This window comes from Tachypleus tridentatus, chromosome 2, assembly GCF_004210375.1.
Source record: "Tachypleus tridentatus isolate NWPU-2018 chromosome 2, ASM421037v1, whole genome shotgun sequence".
Taxonomy (NCBI): Eukaryota; Metazoa; Arthropoda; class Merostomata; order Xiphosura; family Limulidae; genus Tachypleus; species Tachypleus tridentatus.
In genome coordinates this window covers 60,654,579-60,679,178 of record NC_134826.1, presented here as the reverse complement: position 1 = coordinate 60,679,178, position 24,600 = coordinate 60,654,579, and the positions used below count along the sequence as shown (strand labels likewise).

The following is a 24,600-nucleotide window of genomic DNA, read 5'->3' as shown; positions in this document are numbered from 1 at the left end:
GGTGATAAGACAGGTTTGACTTTGTGGTTTGTATTTCCATAAAGTAAGGTTACAGGTTACAAACAGAGGCTAAGTCTTTGTTACATTTGTACTATAAATGTGCAATTCATGTTGAACTGAAATCATAATAAAGAGGTAATACAAATAACAAATACATAAAAATTCATAGTGACAATAAACTTAAATATTTCCTTTTGAAATTAAAACTTAACATAAAAGTTGATTTCTTAAAAAGGTCACATGCATTTTGACCAATCCACATCCAAAGGGTTAGGGTGCAAGTTTTTAAAAATTTAAATCTATAATGTGCTATGACATTTTAAAATGTGCTTGAAATTGTTAATAAATATTCACAGCTTACCACATGAATTCTTCTTTTGTGATCAACAGCATCTAAAGTAGGAAAGCAGTTTCTCAACTGATTTACAGTTGTCACTTTCATAAATCCTAAACTGTGGAAGAATTATTGAGCAAATTTTATTTCAATAAAAAAGAACTACAAATAACTTGTATATCTACAGTCTCTAATGTAGATCTCCAGTTTCTTTATTGTATAGAGAGAGAACTCTTCTTTTTAAAGATGCTATAATTTTAATACAAAAACATTATAAAGCTACTGTTTCTGAAACATTTGTCTGCTCTAGCAAACACTGCTCATAAAACTAAATTTATATAGTAAAATTCAAGTTGTTTAATGCTGTTTGATAGAGTAAGAGTTCACTAAAACTAAGGTACAAAAACTATTGGTATATTAACATTTGGTATGCAGTAAATGTTATAAGCATGCATCTAAGTAACTCTTCATTAGACAATCAACAAAACATTCTCAATAACAAATACATCTGTTCTAGTATGAGTGTTGTTCTGTATTATATGTAGAAACATTGTACAGGGACATACAAATAATAAGACAGTTCAGCAATATGTTAAATTTTTTCTTTGTGTTTGAAAAAGGAATAGACAAAACACAAGGTTGATGGTATTTATTAAACATATGAAACAAAGTTATTTGTTTTTATAATTTTTATCCCTGTATTGTCACAATATTACATACTTTTCTCAATACTAACAAAATATACACACAAATGTAAAACCTGTTGTTTAGTAACTTAGCACACAAGTGGCTGCTGTTGTTTTTCTTACAAGTACGTAATAAGAGACACTACTTCATATGAAGTTCAAAAACCTAATGTGAAGAAACAACAAAAAGATTGTACCTCAAACTTGTTAAAACAAAGAAAAATATATTTTAACAAAAAAATAACTTATTCCATTGGTTATTATTTGATATTTATTAGAGCTTTAAACCTACCCTTTAGCAATCTCCACAATAGGGCCTTGGCCAGAAATCAAACAATGTTTCTCGTGAAACTGACGGAACATCCTCAACGGGCTATGTGACATCACAACCTGCTGCTCATTGATCTATGTGGAATAAAAGGGTGAAATTTGTGAACAAAGAAAACATAACGAGCTACATTTATGCTATTAAATCAGTAAATGAAGTAACAAGCATGTACACTAAGATGTCTCACAACTGTAGCGTTTTCAGTTTAACTAAAAAATTCAAACATGGTTTATTGAATATTGTCTAAGCTTGTATATGACATATGTTGCACACATTAAAAGAAATGTTAGTAGCCTTTATGACAAAAAATGAAAATCTGTTAACTGTTTCTATCCAGTGTTGAGATAATTTATCCAAAAACTGTACTAACGCACGAGCAAACTGATATTTTCTCTGACCAATACTCAAATAATATGAAAAATATATAAAAGTAAATTATATTATAGGTGATCATAGGGATAAAAATATGAATTGTTTCTAATATTCTTTAGGTTATTTTATATTATCAAATAAAATATAATCACCTGAACTCCCAACCAATCAGACAACTGCTGAGCTTTTTGATGACGCATCGTGTTTCCAGCATTAGTAACAAAAATGGTTGGTACTCTGAAGTTCCCATTAATATCTACTAGCTTCTGAAAGGCTTCAACAGAATGAGATAATACTTTTCTTCCTCTGACAATAACTCCATCAATGTCAAAGAGGAGACCAAACCTGCATTGCTGCTTTGTGGCATGTGAAGGAGTGGATTTGGTAGCAGTCTGAACCACATGGTTACCAGACTGGAAAAACAAAACAACTGAAAATGTTACTTTTAAAATTCAAATTTTTACACATTCATCATAATGTTAGAGGTATTAGAATAAAATATATAACAAATGTTTAAGTACCTCACAAATCAAAACTGGGGCAGAAAGAAAGCATTTTTGTATTAAATGAAAATCAGACATCATTGCATCATAAACATTAACTAGAATAAAAAACACTGAAACTTGCCTTCTATGTTTTACCATAATGTTAAAGCTTGTGTTTAAATGAAAATCATAAATTTCATTCAATGAATGAATGTACTTCTCAGTTGTCATCCTTTTTGTTTCTAAACATACAAGTAAAGGGTAGCAGTTATACCCTTGATGACAAGAAACCCACTTGATATAAAAATGTATCTCAAAACAGCTGGTATGGGTATTAACACTTTTATTGATAAGGAGAGAACGTTTCGACCTTCCTAGGTCATCTGTTTTTCTTAACCTGTCAATAAAAGTGTTAATACTCATACCAGCCATTTTGAAATAAATACATTTTTAGCAGTTATGCTGTTTTTTATGTATTTTGACTATTTCAGAAAATTGAAACAAGTAATACAAAAGCCACCAAGTTTAAGTACTTACTACATGTAAAAGTCACCTGGTGGTAAACTAATGAAAGCTAATAAATAAATGCATGTATTCATAACTTTTCAACAATATTTGATAAAACTATGTACTTTAATCCACCACTTCCTGTTTTACATCTAGTGTTTTCTTTACGAGTTACATCCATTTTCAAAACTAGGATTTTAGCACATAAATTAAAAGATAAATGTAAAAATGATTTATTGTTTCTAACAGCTGTTGTTAGTGTTTGTAATACACTATTAAATGAACAGAGTACTAACCAACCCTTTAAAACATGAATGATTAAACAAATTTTCTACATCTGATACAAGCTCACTGTCGATTTACAAATTTTAATACAAAAAAAAATATTCATGCCTTGACTGACCTACAGCTTACTGCTGAATTCTTGGAGCCTTTACTTCATCAGAAACATAAAACAACACAAGTTTAACTATTACACACCTACAGTCTAAAAGTGCAAAGCCTGACATTTTTTGCAGTAATGGGACCTGAATGCTGGACTCTTATATTACTGTACTGAAACACTAACTGTGCTCAGTCTCATAGTCTTTAGAACCAACTGATTAAGTTTATATGGTGGTGATCTACAAGGAGATATTTTCATTTTCATAACTTCATTCAATTTATATTAGCTTTCTGGATGGAAAATTTATCCACAAGTTAGTTCCATCCCAACAAGCCACACATTAAAAAAACTTACAATAAATGCATTTAACAGAGTTTGTGGTAGTTATAACTTAAGAACAAAAGAAAAGCGTTTTATATATTTTTATAGTTTGATTGTTACTCATAAATAAGGCAATTTATTAGTAGCTGTTAATGCGCAATTTCAGCAACTTTTCTGAAAATTTTATTACATGACTGTTCAAGGGGCTATCTATGCTCTGCTCGCCACACACATCGAAAGCCGTAAAAAACACTGTGAACGTCACAACCATTTACATTGTATCGCTACAGCTTAAATAACTAAAAGCCAGTACTTCAAAATTTCACTGCCAATTGCTAGTTGAATAGCTAAACACTGCATCCCCAATACCAGTTGAGTTAATCACTTAAACACAAAGTGTTACATAACTATCGTAATTCTCTAATCAACTAAACGCGTCAAGTGTATCTTATTATAACGGAGCTCGCAATTTACACGTCCCAAATATGGATCTCAGAACCTACAACACCGACCCTCACCAATTGTAACTTGGTAATATTTTTAAAACTGGGCGGTATTTTTATAGCTGAACAATAGATAAAACAACTGAAATTTCCACAAAAATTGCATTTCAGATTTAATCAATAAAAATTACAAAAAAAAATAAGTTTGAAATATAAAAAAAATCTTAAAATACTTGTTTTTCCTTAGTGACGATTTCACGAGTGTTGCAACAGAAAAGCAATGCACTTTTAAAGGAATACTTTAATAAAATCTACTCCGTGATGTAATACAGTGACTATAACTCATTTTTAAGCTAAAGTAGTCATTACTGAATGTCAAGTACGAGCACAATGTTGTAGAACTGTCAGACAAATGCAGAAAAGGCCCCAGGCATACGAACTAGCAGTTATACCTGCCCGGACATCAAGTATTTCTGCTAGTTCAATAAATAATTGTAGAGACGGTTGATACAAGTAATAAAAATTCGTTGAGTCACGTGATATCAGAAATGAAATTACTCTAACGGCCTCTTTTTCAAACTTCATTTCTAAAAGAGGTCGAAACGTTGTCATAATTGTATTCTGTAATATAGTCTATATATTACTTGTATCAGTCGTCTCTACAACTTATTAGCTTCAAGAAACTTCTTGTCACTGCGGTATCCTTATGCAAAACTGATTTCTGATTAATTATTGGATGAGCCTGCTTTATAAATAGAAGAATCATCTAAGAATATTTTAAGAAACTTTGAATTTGATTAAAAGGCTAAGAAGATGTACAGACTGGACACAATGTAAACTGACTGAAACACAATATTTATTGTATCAAAGTATAAACAGTGTGAGTCGTCGCCGAACTGTCGCTTAGAAAACGATTTGTGAATTAATTAACAAGTTTTTGTTCTCAATATCTCCTCCTGTTGACAGATTCATTTTCAAAACTAAGTAGAACTAAAGTTTGGTACACAAAAGAAATGCCCGTTTTATCCATATCGACAGGCGTTACCTTATAATAAAAACTGGTCTCAAGATATTATTTACTCAGACAGTAATGGACACTTGTTCTACATGTCAAATTACAGTAATGTCCACGAGGGGAAAGTACAGATTATCTGCTAGAGAAGAAAATAAACAAACAACTACAAATCGATGGTTTTCTAAACCACATGTTTATGTTGAAAGTTCATAGTATCAAACAAAATGAAAAGTATTTACTATTAATAAAAGATCGGGGAAAAAGCACGATGCGTCTGCATATCACGACATCATGTTCAAAAGTAATTTCAAATGAAATACACATATCTCAAGTTTTGAGTTACATGCTGGTACATATTTTATTTTTCTGAAATTAAGATAAATTTAAACACCGAATGTTATACACACACAAATATTGACAAGGGTAATAAAAGTAGCACCAACATTTAGCAGATAGAAAAACCTTGTAGTTTTCTAAAACATACAAAAACTAAAACTTTAGATTCAACTTGTACTTCAAACAGTTGGTATGAACTATTTAAAGAGCTAATTCCAAGTAAAACTATGGCACGAAACAAACAAGATTGCGACTGAACATTCTGTGCCAACAAGATGGTAATGTTCACAATAGCCTGTAATTGCCATACTTGTTTTTTACTTACTGTGCTTAGATAAAACGATATGGGATGATAATTTGCAATAAAATTCTGCAAATATTAATAGTTTATTGTCATTTATAACAGTTCCTAAACAATTAATCCTGATATTTTACAGTGAATACATCAGTGTTATTATCAATAACTCAGCAAGTCTCCTGTTTTTGTGCTTACCTAACTTTTAAACAGTTTTGTAACATTACATCATATCGTAAATATTGAAGATAGTCATTATCAAAGATGTTTGACTCCTTTTCATAGCTATGGACGAGTATGATAGCGGTCGACAAAGAGGAATAGATGGTCAACAGACGGATAACAATTCTAGAACATTTCTTTGTAATTTAGTACTTTATATACATCATATATAACGTATTTTTAAATTGTGTATATTGATTAAAATAAAACGGAAACAGACCTACAAATACACGGATTTTAAAAAATAATTCTTCGACCAAATCTGAGAATGAAAATACCTATACATTGTATAAAAAGTTGTGTTTCACACAACTAGATTCACACCGTACAGTCAAAACTTTTGGCCTAGCTGAGTTTGCGCAAACTTTGTGTTTAAATTCCGAAATGTTTACTTTTAGCGATCAGATTTAAAGGGGAAGGGGACTGCCTAACAGATAAAGATTTAAATATATCACGTGCTCCAATTCATGAAACGCGTTCCAAAAATGTTTAAACATGGTTATAGCTCATCCGTTTAATTCAGCGAAACACACCTACAATTTAGAGTGATATCTAGCGTTACCAGTTTTATAAATTTCTTTGAGCAATACATCAAGGTATTAATGAAGCAACTGGAATACTGCGAAATAATAACGACTGGATTATTTATAGTTAGGAGTATATGTTTCACTTGGGTGGTTGCTATGTGAAAAACAACTTTTAAACTAACTACAAAATTATAAAATGCTACATTTTATTATCACATTTTCTGATACAAATAAATGTAGAATTTCAGAACTTTACATACTCCCACCTTAGTCAAACACGATGAAGTACATTAAATACAGTGTTAAAATACTTTTGTGCACAATATATTTTAAACCTAAACGGCAACTTATGCAATACATGGGCTAAATGGCCACGTCAGAAACTAAAAATTTCAGATACAGCCCATTAGCGATAAGTCTTTGGAATTAAGGCGCTACACATTAGGTTTCAAAACAAGTTGTGGGCACAGCAGAATAGTCCACTGCGTAGCTCAGTGCTTAATGCAAAGTAATCCTAACTTAGTGCTTCTGGCCAATGAGAAGACACCCACTCAGCAGCACCAAAGGGGAGGTGGGTCATCAATTCAACAGAATAACTGTCTTTACAAATTTTTAAATCGAATAACTGTACTGTTACGATTATAACGCCTTCACAACTAAAACTATGCAATGCATTACGGTTCGAACCTTGGACCTTGTATACGCAGCATGACTTCCAAAAGTAATTTAAAAAACATTTCACTCAGTTTCTCGATCTCATCTCCGTACTATAAAGTTTGGTGGAATTTGTTTCAATCTAAAAATTGCCAGAAGACTAATAACCGACGGCAAACGTCGTAAAGAAAAATAATTTTGTTTATGCAGTTCTTTCATGGAATATACTAAAAGTATACAAACAAATATTAATTTACTTGAATACAGCAATAAATAACATAAAAGTACGAAGATAAATACTGAATTGGAACTCTGTATAGAAACTTGTGTTTTCGAACACAAATGTACCTTGTTAAAACATGACTAATAACATCCAATATTTTAAAAAATTGTAATTTAAGTGAAGCAATTTTCTTCTGTAATAACAGTTTATACACCACTCTTATAGTTCAGTTGTCCCAATTTTGTTTTTTATCCTTATCAAAAACAGTAAAACAAAACCAGCTCCTTTATACCTATACGAATTACATATGCAAATTTTGCCACTTAATGGTACAGTGTACCCTCACTCTCTGCTACGTTTTCATTGGACAGCCCCTAAAGAAAAACAACACAAAACGAAGACGTAAAACACAACTTAAACACGTTTGTTACTATTACTGTATTTCAATTAAACAAGCTTTTAGTTTGTTTCGCATGCCTACAGTTTTAAAACGCGATGTAATAAATATCACATTGTTTTGCAAGTTTCAGAACTTTTAGTGTTAGTCAATATGACAAAAAGAAAAAAGTTCCAGGTTTTTACACTGCAAATCTAGTAACCCAAATTAACCCTGATATTATGTCTTGTAAATAAAGCTTACAAGTTTCAAGGACAAAATCTCGATGTCAATTTTGAATGACGAAATTCAGGTAAAACATCAGCTATCCATAACGCAATGTTTAATGGCGATTTTATTTACCTAATATAAAAATATTGTAACAGATTTACTATTATATATATCTTATATTAATATCTATGTTTGTCTCAACTTAATATATATATATATATATGTATTCATATTATTAAATGTGTATTGCGAAAACCTCGCCTATTTCCTAAATTTGTAGAAGATTCTCGAACGTAACAACCAACAATGTACTAGGCCCGGCATGGCCAAGCGTATTAAGGCGTGCGAGTCGTAATCTGAGGGTCGCGTGTTCGCATCCCCGTCGCGCCAAATATGCTCGCCCTTTTAGCCGTGAGGGCGTTATAATGTTACGGACAATCCCATTATTCGTTGGTAAAAGAGTAGCCCAAGAGTTGGCGGTGGGTGGTGATGACTAGCTACCTTCCCTCCAGTCTTACACTGCTAAATTAGGGGCGGCTAGCACAGATAGATCTCTAGTAGCTTTGTGCGAAATTCAAAAAGCCAAACCAAACTAAACTATGTATGTAAGTAAAATACTGTTGAAACTGAACTTTCGCGTTTGTTTGTCTTTGAATTTTACGTAAAGCTACTTGAGGGCCATGCCGGGGAACCATGATCGAGGGCCTTAACCACCTGGCCATGCCGGGGAACTTTTGAAAACTTTACTTAAAGTTACAAATCAACGCGCCAAGATACAGTGATATAGGGTTTGATACATTTAGTAACTACAAATATCGAAAGCTATAATTTTGTGTGTGTATTTTCACATAGCAAAGCCACATCGGGCTATCTGCTGAGTTCACCAAGGATAATCGAACCCTTGATTTTAGCGTTGTAAATCCGTAGACTCACCGCTGTACAGTGGGGGACCTATAATTGTGATAAACACTTATTGATCAGAGAAACTACAGATATTTGACCAGGAACGTTTATAAATTTCGAACTTTACAAACAGTTTAATTTCAAGGAAAAACTCCAGACGTTAGCATTTCAACGAGGACATTATATATTTCGTCGGGAAAAAATTCACTTGTTAAGAAGTAAGTTGGTTTCCTGTCAAGTGATATATCTGTGCATCAATATAGAATTTATTCGCTCATTTTGAGTCGCCGATAAAATATTCAGTTCCAGACCAAGAAGAAGCCTCAGTATTGTTCTTAAGTTTGTGAAACTCTTTCATATAAACTATTTTTAATATCCGTTATTATAAATTGTATTGTTGTTTGTATGTTAAAATGTGTGTTAAGAAAGGAAATTGTACGTATGAGTTTTATTTGGAAATATCATAAATTCGATACATTTCGACCTTCAATTAACCTCTAAATTAAAAATAAAATGTCCAACTATTTTAAACCGTAGTACGTAACATAATACACCGGAAACTCGTCTGGGATAAATTATAATATGTAATAATATACACTAGCGCTTCACAAAATGTAATGCGTATAGATTTTAACTCGTAAAAAAATAAAACTGCAATTCTCTTCGCCGTCTGCTTAAAGAAAGCTACAAGATATACCCCACAGCTAAATATTACTCCATTAATGAATATAATTATTTCACCATACCGCATTTTCTTATAACATTGGCGCAGATAGCCTAGTTTTGGCCCATTAAACGCCAAACCAACCAACTTATAACGTTAATGATGATAACACACTGTTTATCAGTTGGGTACCTATCCTCATTGTTGACGATATTTTCTACAGTAATCCCAGTTTTTCATAAAACCAAGTGAATCCCTATATTATTGTCACACACTGTTATTCTAAAAAATAATAAATCAATTTTCGATAGCACTGTTTTCGTTCATGTTTGAAATTCTCATTTGACAACTTTGATCATTTAATAAAACCAAATTTACTTTCAACATGAAAGTAATCGCGTCGTTTCAAAATTATGTACCGTTTATGTTTTGAGAGAAAAACGGCATCTGTTATTTTAATTAAAACCTTTATGTAAATTAATGGAACTATTTCATTGGCAAAACACAACGTAATGCTAACTTTAATATGTAAGTTGTATTTTTGAATAAAAGTAAATTTGACAGTAGTGACGGACAATAAATCTTATGCTAAATAAAACAATTACAGTATCCAGCCCAGTTTACAAAACCAAACAGAATGAAATGGAAATTTGTTCAAAACCAAATTCAATTCCCAATATTTATGTATTTGATAGCTTAAAGTTCTGTTAAAATTACAGAGTTAACAGCAAAGCCATTTGGAACATACACACTTCACAAACAGGTCAAGTTTAATGTATATAAAAATAACCAACGTGTTAATACTTGAAAAGCCAGATACAATTGCCATGTTCAGGAAACACTGTTTAAATAAGGCTTTTAGTGATGGCTACAGGGGTAGAAATATTCTAAATTTTCAGCAGGACATGTGTCCTGCGGGACAGTGAAACTTGCCAGACATTGGAAATTTTAGCAGGACACCTCAAAATTGTCACCAGACATTACCGAAAACATGAAATCAAGTAGAGACAATTATTATATAAAACAGAATAATGTAATTTATGGCACTGAAACATTATTTCAAAGCAAGTGGCAACAAGCCTTGTATCCTTTAAAAATGACACATCAAACTGGTAGATTTAGTCATCCAACATTAAGACATCATCTGATGTAGACTCAGTATCTCTATCGTCTCTATGTGTGTGAGTTTCATGTGGACTTACAAATCGTCTGGTTTTTTACTGTCCTTCCACCAGGATTCTACAGACTTGCACAGTAATTCTGTGTTTGCAAGATCACGTCTTATTCTTAGGTAATTTTATTGTCATCAAGTCATTAAGAGAATCATTTATTAGTCTGAACTGCCAGTCATCCTTAATAACTGCCACCTGGGAAAATCCACGTTCTGGTTCAGCAGATGACACGGAAATCACCTGCATGAGGCATACCAAGGCCAATACTGTTGATCCAGAGAAAAGTTTACCGTCCTCAACAGTAATTTGACTTAACATATGGGCCCACAATCCACTTGCACTACTAGCCAGGGACTCATCTAATTTGGCAAATCTTGTGGCTTTGAGCAGTGTCTTGTGTAAGTCAGCTTGGCAAATATCAGATGCAACGTTGAAACCCTTAGCTTCTAGCAGAGCACCAAAGTGGTCTAATAGTGTCTGGAGTTCATTATGGCCATAAGATGACAATGCTTCCTTGCTTTTAGGTCAGTTGCTTGGTTCAAAGAGTTGAAAGGCACCAATAAAATCCTTATCAAATTCTTCAAATCTCTCATTCAGATATGTGACAATTTTACCTATGAAGATGGCAGTTTCTTCAGCCATGGATTGAGCAACTGTCTCTTTTGTGGCACTTTTTGAGCCTCTGGCCCTTGTCTAACCACTAATAGCAATCACCTTTCCTCTAAGTAACCACTTGCTAGTTTGTTCACATGTTGTGAGCTCTTTAACAATTTTCTGGGATCTCTCAACATGATTCAGATTGCCAAGCTTCTCTTTCCAAACGGCGAGTTTGTCAGAAACAATGTTCACAATAGCAGAATTGTCTTGCATTTTGAGCCTAAGAGATGTCAAAACAGGCAGAACTGCCAAGAGTATGTCCATGTATAGGATGAATTTAAGGCTTGTCAAAGTACTGTATAATCCTGCAACTTTCTGTCCACGTTCCCCCCTTGTCATGTCCCCCTTTACTTGATACAAATGCTCCGCTAAAGCTGGCCAGTTATGAGAAACTGACTCCAGAGCACGCTCTTTGTAGGCCACCCACCAGGTTCCTGTCCCTTTTGTTGGCTTTCTAACAACAATGTTGTTGGCTTTACCAGCTTCTTTGAGGCCAGCCCAGTTCTGTCGCGAATTGTCATAAAACTTCTATAGGTTTTCCAAGAAGATTTGGATACTATCATGGTAAGGGATGTCCTTGATGGTCTTCTTAATTGCAAGTTCCAATCTGTGAAACACAGTGGATCTCTATCAAATAAGGTTTTTGCACCTTCAATCTGTTGACAAGTCCTTTATTTGTGCGAAAATTGACAGCTGCCCCATTTGATGTCAGGCATACAATTGATTCAAGCCAGTCGGGAAACTTGCCATATATGGACAATGCTGCAAGTACATATTAGTTACTTTCTGTAAAAAAGTAAGTTTGTACTTTGGAAAATTCAATTACCCCATTATCTATTACACTAGTTGTGCTAGGTTAAGCTCCAATTCTGTCAGTGGTAAATACATGGTTCTTCTTGGTTTACATCAATTGAAAAATGCTTGAGTTTTCACTGATGTATATTAATAATGGAATCACTATGTAAACCTGAATTAAAACACAAATGTACATGAAATATTGTCCATTTTAATTTTTCTTAATTAGGAATTCAGGATAAATCCAGAAAATTCTCATCCCAGGTAATTAAGAAACCTTTACCTGAACTAAGTGCCTGTAGCAAGTGTTCAGAATCAGCCTTCTCAACTGACTGCAGACACAGGAAATAGGTTACTGGGTAACAGTCACTGTCCAAGTATCTTACATAGACTATCTCCTGCTCAATGCTGGCAGTGTCTGTTGAGCCGTCAGTCATAACGCCAAAGAATAATGAGGTGTGCAGACGAGATTTTACATTAATTCTAATTGTTTCTGCAATATACTTCGTAAAGATAACTGCTTGTTTGTCATTGGTATAATGTTCTGTTAAGTTCATACCAAAGCTGTGCTCCTGCAACAACAGAAGCTCTTGAAAATTGCTGAATGGTTTGGCATTCAAAGTCATATAAAGGGCAGTCCTGAACAGCACAAGCAAATGATCTTTCTCAATCTGGTTAACTTTGCTCAATTCTTTCATCATGGGAGCTAAGTCAGGTGTTTCTTTTGCTGTCTTAGCTTGACAACTTAGACTGTGGGTGCAACTGTTTTCATGCTCCTTAACAGCACTTGCTCTCAGGTTGGAAGATCCTGTTATGAAGATGTTCTTCTGCCTTCCACTACTTTTTTCAATATTCCTGACAAATTGAGCTAAACATCAGTCTGGTAGCGTTATTATACTCCAGCCATGGTCTGGCCTCTATTCCATTCATCCTGGAAACGACGAGTAGGCTTAGGGCCAGTACTAGAAGTAACAGTTTTTGCTTTAACACATGGGCTTGGGTCAACAAGCTTGGGTTTTTTTCACTCGGGGTTCCATAGTATTGTCTTGTGATTCATTAGTCTTGCTCGCGAAAACAAACTGAGATAGATCGTGAGACTTTCCCGTTTTTTAACTATCAGACGCCATGGCCAGATCGTCGTGAATGTTCTGCAATCACGTGACTATCCGGGACGGCACGGATAAGGCGACATAAAAAGAGCATTTTGTGAGCGTTCACGACCGTTTTTTATAATTTGCTTTATTTTTGTCTTAAATTAAATCTTAAATTTTGCAAGTTAATTTCTACTCATTATAGAATATACTTTTAAGCAAAATCTTTGGGCTGTGCATATACAGCTTTTGCCTCATTTTTGAGAGGACGATTATGTGTGTCCGATATGTTAGGAATATGACCAACAGTCACAATGTCCGGTGACAGATGGGAAAGTGCCAGTCAAACTTGATTTTTTAACGGACATGTCCGGCTTTAAATTGAAAATTTCAAACCCTGTGGCTGTATTAAGATGTTTAAAGGTATCAGTAAGAAAATGGATATATTAGATTCATCATATTTCTGAGGAAATATTTAATATTCCAAAATAAAATGTAATGATGTTTACTGGACTCAATTGCAGTATCTTATTATATACGAGTCTAATCAAACCAGATATTTTCCTCAGAGAGGATATTACCAAATGCATTGCTCCCAGTATTTAATGCACTATGTTGCAATAAAACAATCATGGTTACAAACTGATTAGCAAGAAGTTCTAATTTAAAAAGCATCTCCAGGACATCATTTATGTCATTTCCTTAATCCACCATACAATATTACAGAGCTTAGCATCACACTGACAAAGAAACGGGAAAAATTCCCCTTTCCCCAATACTCATTATGGGTTAACTTCTTTGTAAACAGATTATTTCAAAGAAGTTAATTTAGTTATGCACTAAATCTTAACTACTTTGAACTTGAAGGTACTCATGTTTCATAAGTTAGTAATCAATGAATGACATACTGTCAATGAAACAAATTAAGTGCAAGTGTAACAAACAGATAACATAAAAGTTAAGGACAACATGAAACTTGTAATAGATGTAATGGGTTAGATGGAACTAACACTTTTAAGAAAAACAACTCAAAGCCAGTCCTTATCATTCAGATATTTAAGCTTTCATTTAAATATGTCATATCCACATCTGAAGGCAACCCATTCCAAGGCTAATCACTCTCTTAGAAAATATTATCCTAGCAAAAGATGACATATACCCTACCAAAATTTATTTCTGTTCCTTAGTTCTGCCATTTTCACAATCAAGTACAAAGAAAAATGAAAATGCATCAATTCCTTTAAGTCTTAAACACCTCAATCAAATCCCCTCCGACTCTTTTTCAAAATGAAAACAATTTTAGAGATTTTTACCTACCTTCATATAATAACCTTTTTATTTCACATATACTAGTAGCCCTCACCTGACCTTATTCTAACAATTTAATGACATTCCTCAGGAAAGGACCCCAAGAATGAGCATAAAACTCCAAATTTAGACTCACATTCAATTATTTTCGTAGATACAACCAAAAATCTGTTTGTCCTACCACTAAAAACAGCACATTTTATTAACCAGAACACCAAGATCCTTCTTCTCCTTAACTTTTAAGGCTATTCCCATTAAAATTATAGTTATAATTCATATTATGATAATTATAAAAATTCAGACACACCAAATCCACACCCTTACCCTCATCTGTGAAGTAACCTCTTCAAAAAATATCAAATGATTAGTAAGGCACGATTTTCTCTTAGTGAAACTACACTGATTACTTAATGATATTAAACTTTGTTAACTGCCTTTGCAAAGTATTTTTCACCACTAAGTAAACTTTCCCCACAGCTGATGTAAATATAACAAACCTATAATTGCTAGAACAATTTTTATCATCTTTCTCAAAAATAAAAGGTACATTAGCTAACTTCCAATCCTCTTGCATTTTCATGCCATTCAAAAGCTTACAAAAAAGATATTACATGATTCACATATCCAATCCGAGTTCCTTCAAAAACCTTTAGAAATATCTGTCTCAGGAATCTTACATAAGTAAGTTAAACTTCCTGGTTGTTTATCAACAAGTTTAAAATTCATATCAATACCTTGTTTGGTCCTACTTCCTTTTAGCAATTATTCATGATTACAGAATTTTCAATAACAGAAATTAAAGTATTAATTGAATTTAATAAGCCAGCCACAGTATAATCATCAGATGTAAGCTTTTCTTTTCTTTTCATCTCTAAAAGTTTTTTTTGCTTATCCATATATTTTACTTAATGTATTTAAAGAAGTTCTTTGTGTTAATTTTTATGATTTTAGCTAACTTTGTTTCATACAATATTTGATCCTTCAATGCTATTCTTGTTCTTTTTTATTTCTACACATACAGTTTGTGATATCCATCATGGTTTTAAATCCAGAAAATTAAGACGTTCACTATTTATTTTTGACCAGCATTTGATATATATAGTTTTATGTAATCAGTTTATTTGCTGTAAAGCATCATGACTGTTTACACAATTTGATCTATGCTTTTATATGATATCTGAAACAAAGCTCTGATCTTCTAGTTCTGCTAAAATATTGTCAATGGAAATTCTAATTAATTAATTCTAACTTTAGTTTTAGCAGCTCACCAATATCTACACATTATTACAACACCTAGACAATAACACCTGTAATGGGTACTCATTTATAATGGTCTTCTGACTTGTTCATTTGAATATTGTTAGTGGCCTTTAGATTTCATCTTTCTGTCCTGATACAGTCATTACATGGATTGAATAATTGGAAATTGAAAATAAGTAAGCAATAATAAATCACCATAAGTAATACAATTCACATTCTACTTTTCTGTGCAGAATATTAATTTACATATAATAATGGTACAGTCACAGTTTCTTTGTAATTGTATTTCTGAAGTTGTAGATAAAGGAAAAACAAACACTAAACAGTGACTGTATTCATCAATACTTATTTTAATTACTAAATTAGTTCTTAAAACATGAATGTAAAATTTTGGCCTATGAATCACATCACTTACTAGACTACAGAATAACTACCACTATCAATAATGCTATGCCAATTAGGAATGAGGCTAAGCATGTCCAAGATGGATGATGGTTATCCGTTTAACAAAATAATTTAACATGTATAAACTGATAAACTAATAATGTTAAAAGTCAGAAATTGTTAAAATAACCTAACCCTAAAGAATGTAATAAATCTAAGATTCACTTCAATACGCAAGAAATCCACTGAACAAACAAAAAGCAGGTTGAAATTTGAAACGAGAAGAAATGCAACCTACATAATAGCAAATTTTATGTGATGACATGAACAATACGAAATAAGTAACGTTAATCTACGGCTACACCAGCAGAAGCGATTCTCAAATTATGGGTCGCTGAATAAAAGTTAAGATATACTTAATTCATACAGTAAAATACAAACATATATTTATTTGAGAAATATATAAAATATTTAAAAATATAACAAAACAGTAACTCAATTCCCAAGTAAGAGTGAGAAATGTTTTCTTCACTAGCGAGATTACAATGTCAGATGTGTCGTAAGTTAGAAGAGATCGGGAATAGCTACCAAAGAAATCAATTATTTTCTCATAATTATAACTTATAATTACGGATTATTAGTAATTTTTCTCACCTTGCTATGAATTTTTTTCTGAAATAAATTTGCTGTAAGAAAATACAAACATCCAGTTTCGTTAAGGCTTTTTACATTAATACTACATCCTAACCGTAAGCCTACTACAGCCGTCGCCATCACGTCTCGAAAGTGAATTACCCTGGGGATATGCAAGCACTCTCCAATCCCAAATGAAAATATTAAAACGTCATACAAGCCAGTCCCCTGACCCTTAAAAAACGATTAACTCATCTTTTCAAATCAAACCTGCCAATCGAAAAATTCACACATACACAATTATTACATTATAATATGCCAGAAAAAAAATCGTTAAGTGCCTTTTAATATTTGTGCAAAAGATACTTCTCACACTTTTATGGCGTTCTGAATTAGATTGTTTTTTGTTTTGTTTTTTAATTTCGCGTAAAGCTACTTCAGGGCTATCTGCGCTAGCCGTCCCTAATTTTGCAGTGTAAGACTAGAGGGAAGGCAGCTAGTCATCACTACCCACCGCCAACTCTTGGGCTATTCTTTTACCAATGAATACTGGGATTGATCGTCACATTATAATGCACCCACGACTGAAAGGGCGAGCATGTTTGGTGCGACCAGGATTCGAACCTCTGAATTAGATACCGTGACTTTTCACCTTATTGTAGAATATAAAGAAAATTTATACTAGTTATTAGTAAATATTGTGTATATTTTTATTCACTTAACTGAGCATAACTTAAAAACTATATAAACGTCCTGATAATTTCACACACGCTCAGAAAAATAAATAAACATTTTTCATAGGGATCAAAACTAAAAAACAAACTTTTTTGGAGCGGAGTATATAAATGAAATGTGACATTAAATTTATTTAAAAATTCGTCTTGATATGGAGAATAAGTAAAACTAATATTAGAATCAAAAACTTGTTTAGTTTTGGGTTTAAATTTAATGAAAAAATTAGTACAGATCACAACTAAAATTTTCAACAAAAATGAATACCAACGTTGTGCTTCATGTACAGTAGAATAGCCATATTTTATTAAAAGAAACAGTCACTAAACAATAAACATTTAACCTTACCACTCTGCTTGTATTCATACTAGAGTGTATACCTTTAATAAACCCGTACGGCGAAATACTGAGAAACTGATAAATCTTCACCGGACACTGGCTATAACCCTTCACAGAAATTAAAATCATTGCTTTGATTTAATTTTTCGTCGAGTTGGAATAAGAATTAAATAATCTTTCTATTTCACTAATATGTTTACTTATTTTCTTTATTTATTTATTTTTAAATATAAATGATTTTGGGGTTTGTACGGACAAAGACCATATTTATAAAACTGCTATTATAAATGATTAGCTATTAATTATATTGAAACTGTAAATTAATACCATGAACGTTGTATCACGAAGTATTCCACGTAATACTTTATTACACTGAATGTTTGATAGTAGCCTCCAAGTTGCTCAGCGATAAGTCTGGACGCTTATAACACTAACACTTCTTGTTTCGCTATTTGCAATTATGAAGCTTTGTGCTACGCTACAACAAAACAAGCAACTTCCCAGAGGTTTACTGACAATCTTGAAATCTTGCCTTCTCCTAAGAAGCGGGTTTCACTATTGTATAGAATTGCGCCTAAATAAAAACAATATTGGATAACTTCTATTTGCTACAAATGCCTATTGCGTGTTATAATACTGGAGTGAAGAAATACAGCTGTCAATCAGTTTCTTCTTTTTTTTTACTTTTGAATTTCGCGCAAAGCTTTTGTTTGTTTTTGAATTTCGCGCAAAACTACTCGAGGGCTATCTGCGCTAGCCGTCCCTAATTTAGCAGTGTAAGACTAGAGGGAAGGCAGCTAGTCATCACCACCCACCGCGAACTCTTGGGCTACTCTTTTACTAACGAAAAGTGGGATTGATCGTAACATTATAACGCCCCCACGGCTGGGAGGGCGAGCATGTTTGTCGTGACTCGGGCGCGAACCCGCGACCCTCAAATTACGAAGCGCACGCCTTAACGCGCTAGGCCATGCCAGGCCTCGCGCAAAGCTACACGAAGATTATCTGCGCTCGCCGTACCTAACTTAGCAGTGTAAGACTACAGGGAAGGCAACTAGTCATCACCATTCACTACCAACCTTTAGGCTACTCTTTTACCAACGAATAGTTGGAATCGCCGTCACTTTATAACTCTCTCATGGTTGAAAGGGTGAGCATGTTTGGTATGATGGGGATTCGAACTGAGACCCTAGGATTACGAGTCGAGTGCCTTAACCACCTGGCCATGTCGGGCCTGTCAATAAGTTAATAAGGAAAAAGTTGTTTGAAACTTCAAAATTTTCTACTCCCCACTAAAAGCAAAACAGAAAACGAATCTGTGCACAATAACAAGCTATATTTGTTATACAGTAATTGTCAAGTTTGTTTTATTTTTAAAACTGCATTTTAAAAATTATATTAAGGCTCTTCAGACAACAAGATTTTATAACAGTATAGTAACGTAACTATAATTCATGCTCACCCCCACAACATTTATAAAGGCTCTGAAAAGCATTGTCTAACTTTTGTTGAGCTCCCGAGTTCTCGCTGTTCTTCTACCAAATTGCAGTCTCTGTTGTATGGTAGCTACACCACGGTAACAATATTTGTCGCACTATGTTTCATCATGTACATTTTCGAAAACAGGTTTCGTAAGGATACAAGGAACACATGGCCTGTTAGTTAAGAAACCTCATTCGCAATTTGCAAGTTCAAATCCTGTCAACGAACAATGGTTGTGGCGTTATAATGTTTCATTCAACCCTACTTTTCGTTAGTAAAATGATATTCCAAAAGTTGACTGTGAATGGTGTGGACCAGCTGCCTTTGTTCTAATCTATCACTTCTAAATTAGAAACGGCTAAGCTTCCCATATATCCATCGAGTAACTTCGAGAAAAATTTCAAAAATAAAGAAACAAGAATCATATACGCACGTTATTTTACAAACCATTGGTCAAAATAGCATTTGTTATGGTACGAGGTTTTTTACTGGCGAAACGTGATTACAATGAAAAAGATTTTTATAAGACAAAAATATAGGGCCTATTTAATTTTTAAACACTACGTTCTGTATTAGGTACCCGTATGGGGTTTTCGAGAAGAGTGTATAATAAAAATTCGTCAGTGTGAAGGCATACCTTTACTTTTACATTATTTTATTTTAATAAGAGATTTTTTTCTCTTAAGTATGTGCAGTTTTCACATAACAAACGATCAAGACTAGTTGGTTTTGAATTTCGTGCAAAGCAACTTCAGAGCTGTTTATGTTAACCGTCCCTAATTTATCAGTAACAGACCACTCTTCGCCAATGTTTGGTATATCCCTTTTACCAATGAATAAGTTGGATGAACTATAACATTATGACGCATCCATGGTTGAAAAAAATATATCATGTTCATTGATGAGGATTCCAACACGTAACCAGCAGACTGTGGCACGAATATCATAATCATCATACCAATGGTGGAAAAAAAAAAAGTTAAGTTTCTTTCTTGCTGCTTTTGTTATATGTCATTCCTTGAAGTAACGTCTGATTTTTCCGTGAGAAGAATAGCTGCACAATTTTACCTTTTGTTTGAAAATATTGGAAGTCAACGAAAGTTTGCTCCAACGGTAGATCAGGTTGTGTGTCGAGAATACAACCTACCTTGTTTTTCAAGTGTAAATGACCAACCACATGGTTTGCTTATCACTATGGTTAAGCCTTATACAAGCGATTTAACCGAATAATACGAGTTTTAGCAAATCTAAAACAATATTTCAAATGCGTCGATCAGCCTTTGATAAATCTCGAGGAAGTAATGACACTTTGATCAATTGTCCACTCCAGTGAAAGCGACTATCTGAGGTTCAAATGTAAAATACATATATTTCGTGTTTTGTGTTTAAATGAGTATTGTGTTGTTGCGTACTGTGTTTTATACACTCATGTCTAGTTTATTTAATTGTTAGCGTAAACTCAGTTTTTGCAGAACTCAAAATTACTTTGTAATGTATTTTGCCGAATTTCCAGTTATATAATGGACTTAATCCGATTTACTCCTTAAAAAAATTAAATTTACTGAAAATATCACACTGTGTCGGACATATTACTCCCGATGACGTATTTCTCTTGGTCTTTGATGCTACAAATACAGCAGTTTCAGAGCACTGCCCATATACACAGCTCGTTAGAACAATAGTTGCTAAGATTTAAATGCTTTTCATTGATGAATCATTATTGCAATTAAATTATGTTTATTATATGAAAAGAGTTTTGGGTTTGTTGTATTTTTAAACACTACATTCTTTATTCTGTTTATTAAGGCTCTTCTAAAAAAGAGGCCCCGCATGGACACGTGATTAAGGCGTTTGACTCGTAATCTGAGGGTCACAGGTTCGAATCTCCGTCACACCAAACATGTTCGCCCCCCTAATGTGACAGTCAATCCTACTATTCGTTGGTAAAAGAGTAGCCCAAGAGTTGGCTGTGGATGATGTTAATAAGCTGCCTTCCATCTTGTCTTACACGGCTAAATTAGGGACGACTAGCTCTCATGTAGCTTTGCGCGAAATTTCGAAACAAATAGACAGTCTTCAAAGAAAAAGTGTGCGCGACAGTATTTTAACCAAACTATGCTTGATGAGCTCTCGCATTGGGTAAAATTTTTCACTAGCAATGGATAAAAACTGAGCAATATCATAGTACAATTGAAATGTATTTCGGAACGGCTGGTATGGGTATTAATATTTTTATTGATACGCAGAGAACAACGTTTCGACCTTACTAGGTCATCTTCAGGTCGAAACATTGTTCTTTACTCATCAATAAAAGTGTTAAAACTCATACCAGTCATTCTGAGATACATTTTTATTTCAAGTGGGTTTCTCGTCATCAGTTGAAATATTATTACAGACTCTTCTTTACTGAAAAATCTTGAAATACAAACTGAAAAATATGGTATTTAAAATCTAATAAGCCTAATATTGTTGTCTTATGACAAATAAGATTGGTCACCATCATTCCTCACCAGCAAAAGGATCAATTTGTTAATTGCTTTCATGTTATTTAAAATAGAAGTTCATACAAAAGAAAAACCTTATAAAATACATATATTATACTGTTTTTGATGTCTATTTTCTTTTCCATGCTACAAGTAATGAGAGCAGAAATCCTTCCAACTTAAGATCTAATTACGTTAGGTAATATTTTTTCGAATTCAGTTAGGCGTGCTTAAATATTTGGTGCCCAGACTATGAAATTGAAAATTTACGGTTCACGTTTTGTGATGGCAAAGTAGGGTTAAACTTTGAATATTCAAATGTGCTTTAAGAAAAGCTGTCAAATCTATCTATTCAATCAGACAAGGATAACCCAAAAGGTAGCTGTTGACTAGCTGTCTTATTTTTTTCTATCAGCTGTAGTATTATGAGGTAATCCGACTTCTATGGAAGCATCATAAACGTCTGTTTAATCCTATGTACACAGGCAACGTAAAAAGTTTACATTTCACAGACTTTTACATTGTGCTATTCACTGCGGTATTATGTATTTGATATTAATTATTTATATTACTGTACATTGGTCATTTAGCTACAGTTCGTGATATAGGAGAGTAAATACCAAATACAATATCCAAGGATACTGGAAAAGCTGTATATATATAGGTGTACATAAAAAGATCCAGGTGTTATGGAATATTGAAACTGTATGATGGAAAAAGTTTTTTGTTCTTCTTGCACTCGATTTGTTAGTCTGAAGTCGTCACTTCATAAAAATATCCTCAGTACAAATATCTTTTGTAACACATCTGATTCTTTGTGTACAAGATACTTGTTCACTTTGCTGTTAGCATGCCACATTTCGTGTAGATACACTCAATGAATTTCAAGTTATAGTCAACATTCATTTTCTAATACAGGATTAATTTACTGGACGGCTCCTTGCACATTTGGTTATTGACAGCAGAATTAAGTAAGCTGAAACAAAGAGATGTCAAACGCTTAGGCAGTGAAGGATGCTGCAATTAGTGACCTTTTTCTAATGTGCAAAGTTGCTGCAACTTTCCACTAGGAAGAGTACATACTACTTGCTATCTAAAACAACAAAGACACAACGTAAACTAGAACGAAAATACTTTAATGGTGTTTTGAACCACATGTTTGTCTTAAAACTGCATAGAAACAGGCTAAGCTATTTATTATGTTGTGTACAAACAGCAATGTTGAAAAAAAAACACACGTGATATGCCTGCACATCACATTTATGCTCTCTTCTGTGTTCATGACTTGCCCTCAAGTTAACAATTAAAAGTTAACCCGATAAAGTTTATGTTTGTAACATGGTCAAGAAGCACATTTTCCCAGTGAACAATAATACATCTCATGGAAAACACTTAAAACAAAAACTGCATTTAACCTTAATAAGATAGTTCTTTAACGAAATTTATAATTACAATACATTATGATAAATGATGAAATAAAAACTTGAGTATCAAAATCCAGTTTTTAGTGTTATAAGCCTTTACATTTACCATTAAGTCACAGAGGGGCAGATAAAAGAAACAATTTTAACCATAACTTAAAAAAAAACAAATACAAAATGATGCATCATTACAATAAAAAGACACTTAAAGTCTGATAGAATAAATAACGTAAGATACAACGAAGGAATAAATACAAATAAAAACATTATCTAATTGAAAGAAAAATCTTTCAGTTATGAAGTAAAAAAACACACAAAAAAACGAAAACCTTCAACAATAAAATACATAACCTAACAACAAAAAATTACAATTAGCAAGTACAACTTGCACATACACTGCTGGTCAAAATCTTAAGACCAATGAACATAAAGAAAAAATATGCATTTTGCGTTGTTATACTCAACCACTTATTTGAGTACAGCTTCGAAAGATGAAAATAAAAAAGGGAAAATAAAAATAAAGAACTTTTTTAGCATTTAATAGGGAAAATGTGAACACTATGAAATTAGCCCAAATACTAGCTGGTCAAAAGTTTAAGACCATACTGAAACGAAGCGTTAATCGGTAAACATGTAACGAAATTTAGTCATTTGTGTTCAAGCATTAGCGTTGTCAAACATCTCCCCACTGACATCTCCTGTGTAACATTGGGTAAAAACATGGCAAAGGCTGAAACGTTGACAGAGTTTGAACGTGGCAAAATTGTCGATCTGCAAATGCAAGGTCTCTCTCAACGGGCCATCACTGGTAAGATTAGGCGTAGTCAAACTGCTGTTGCAAATTTCTTAAAAGACCCTGAGGGATACGGAACGAGAATTTGGAGTGGTCGGCCCAAGAAAATTTCGCCGGCGTTAAACATGAGGATTCGACGGGTTGTCCGGCAAGACACCAGCCGATCGTTGAACCAGATTAAGGCCCTTACGGACGCAGAATGCAACTTAAGAACAAGAAGACAGTATCTACGAGAGAAAGACTTTAAAAACCATAAGCGTCTTCAAAGGCCACGCCTCCATCCACACCACGAAACAGTTCGGTTAAACTTTGCTGAGAAGCACCAAACATGGGACGTAGAAGAGTGGACGAAGGTTTTGTTTTCTGATGAGAAAAAATTTAACCTGGATGATCCAGATGGCTTTCAACGTTACTGGCACGATAAGGATATCCCACCAGAGACATTTTCTACATGATACAGTAGAGGAGGTTCCATCATGATCAGGGGGTGCTTTCTTCTTCCATGGAACTATGGAGGTTCATGCTATACAGAGGCGTCAAACAGCAGCTGGCTACATTAGCATGTTGGAGAGAGCATCCTTATTGACTGAAGGCCCTTGCTTGTGTGGAAATGACTGGATCTTTCAGCAGGACAATGCCCGCAGGACAAAGGACTTCTTCATGGCGAATAACGTGATTCTTTTGGACCATCCAGCGCGTTCGCCCAAACTGAACCCCATTGAAAATGTTTGGGGATGAATGTC

At 33.6% G+C, this 24,600-nt stretch overlaps 1 protein-coding gene across 1 annotated transcript in view; it reads right to left on the bottom strand.

Annotated features, from left to right (window-relative positions):
* Positions 1-16,789, bottom strand: part of LOC143243939 (haloacid dehalogenase-like hydrolase domain-containing 5) — a 46,215-nt gene extending 29,426 nt beyond the window's left edge. Inside the window, exons 1-4 of the mRNA XM_076487777.1 lie at positions 16,629-16,789; positions 1,873-2,133; positions 1,313-1,425; positions 362-452 (exon numbers count right to left, since the gene is read on the bottom strand). Of these exons, the coding sequence (XP_076343892.1) occupies positions 362-452; positions 1,313-1,425; positions 1,873-2,133; positions 16,629-16,748 (585 nt within the window). The 5' untranslated portion in view covers positions 16,749-16,789. The remainder of the gene's footprint in view (positions 1-361; positions 453-1,312; positions 1,426-1,872; positions 2,134-16,628) is intronic.
* Positions 16,790-24,600: the final 7,811 nt, after the last annotated feature.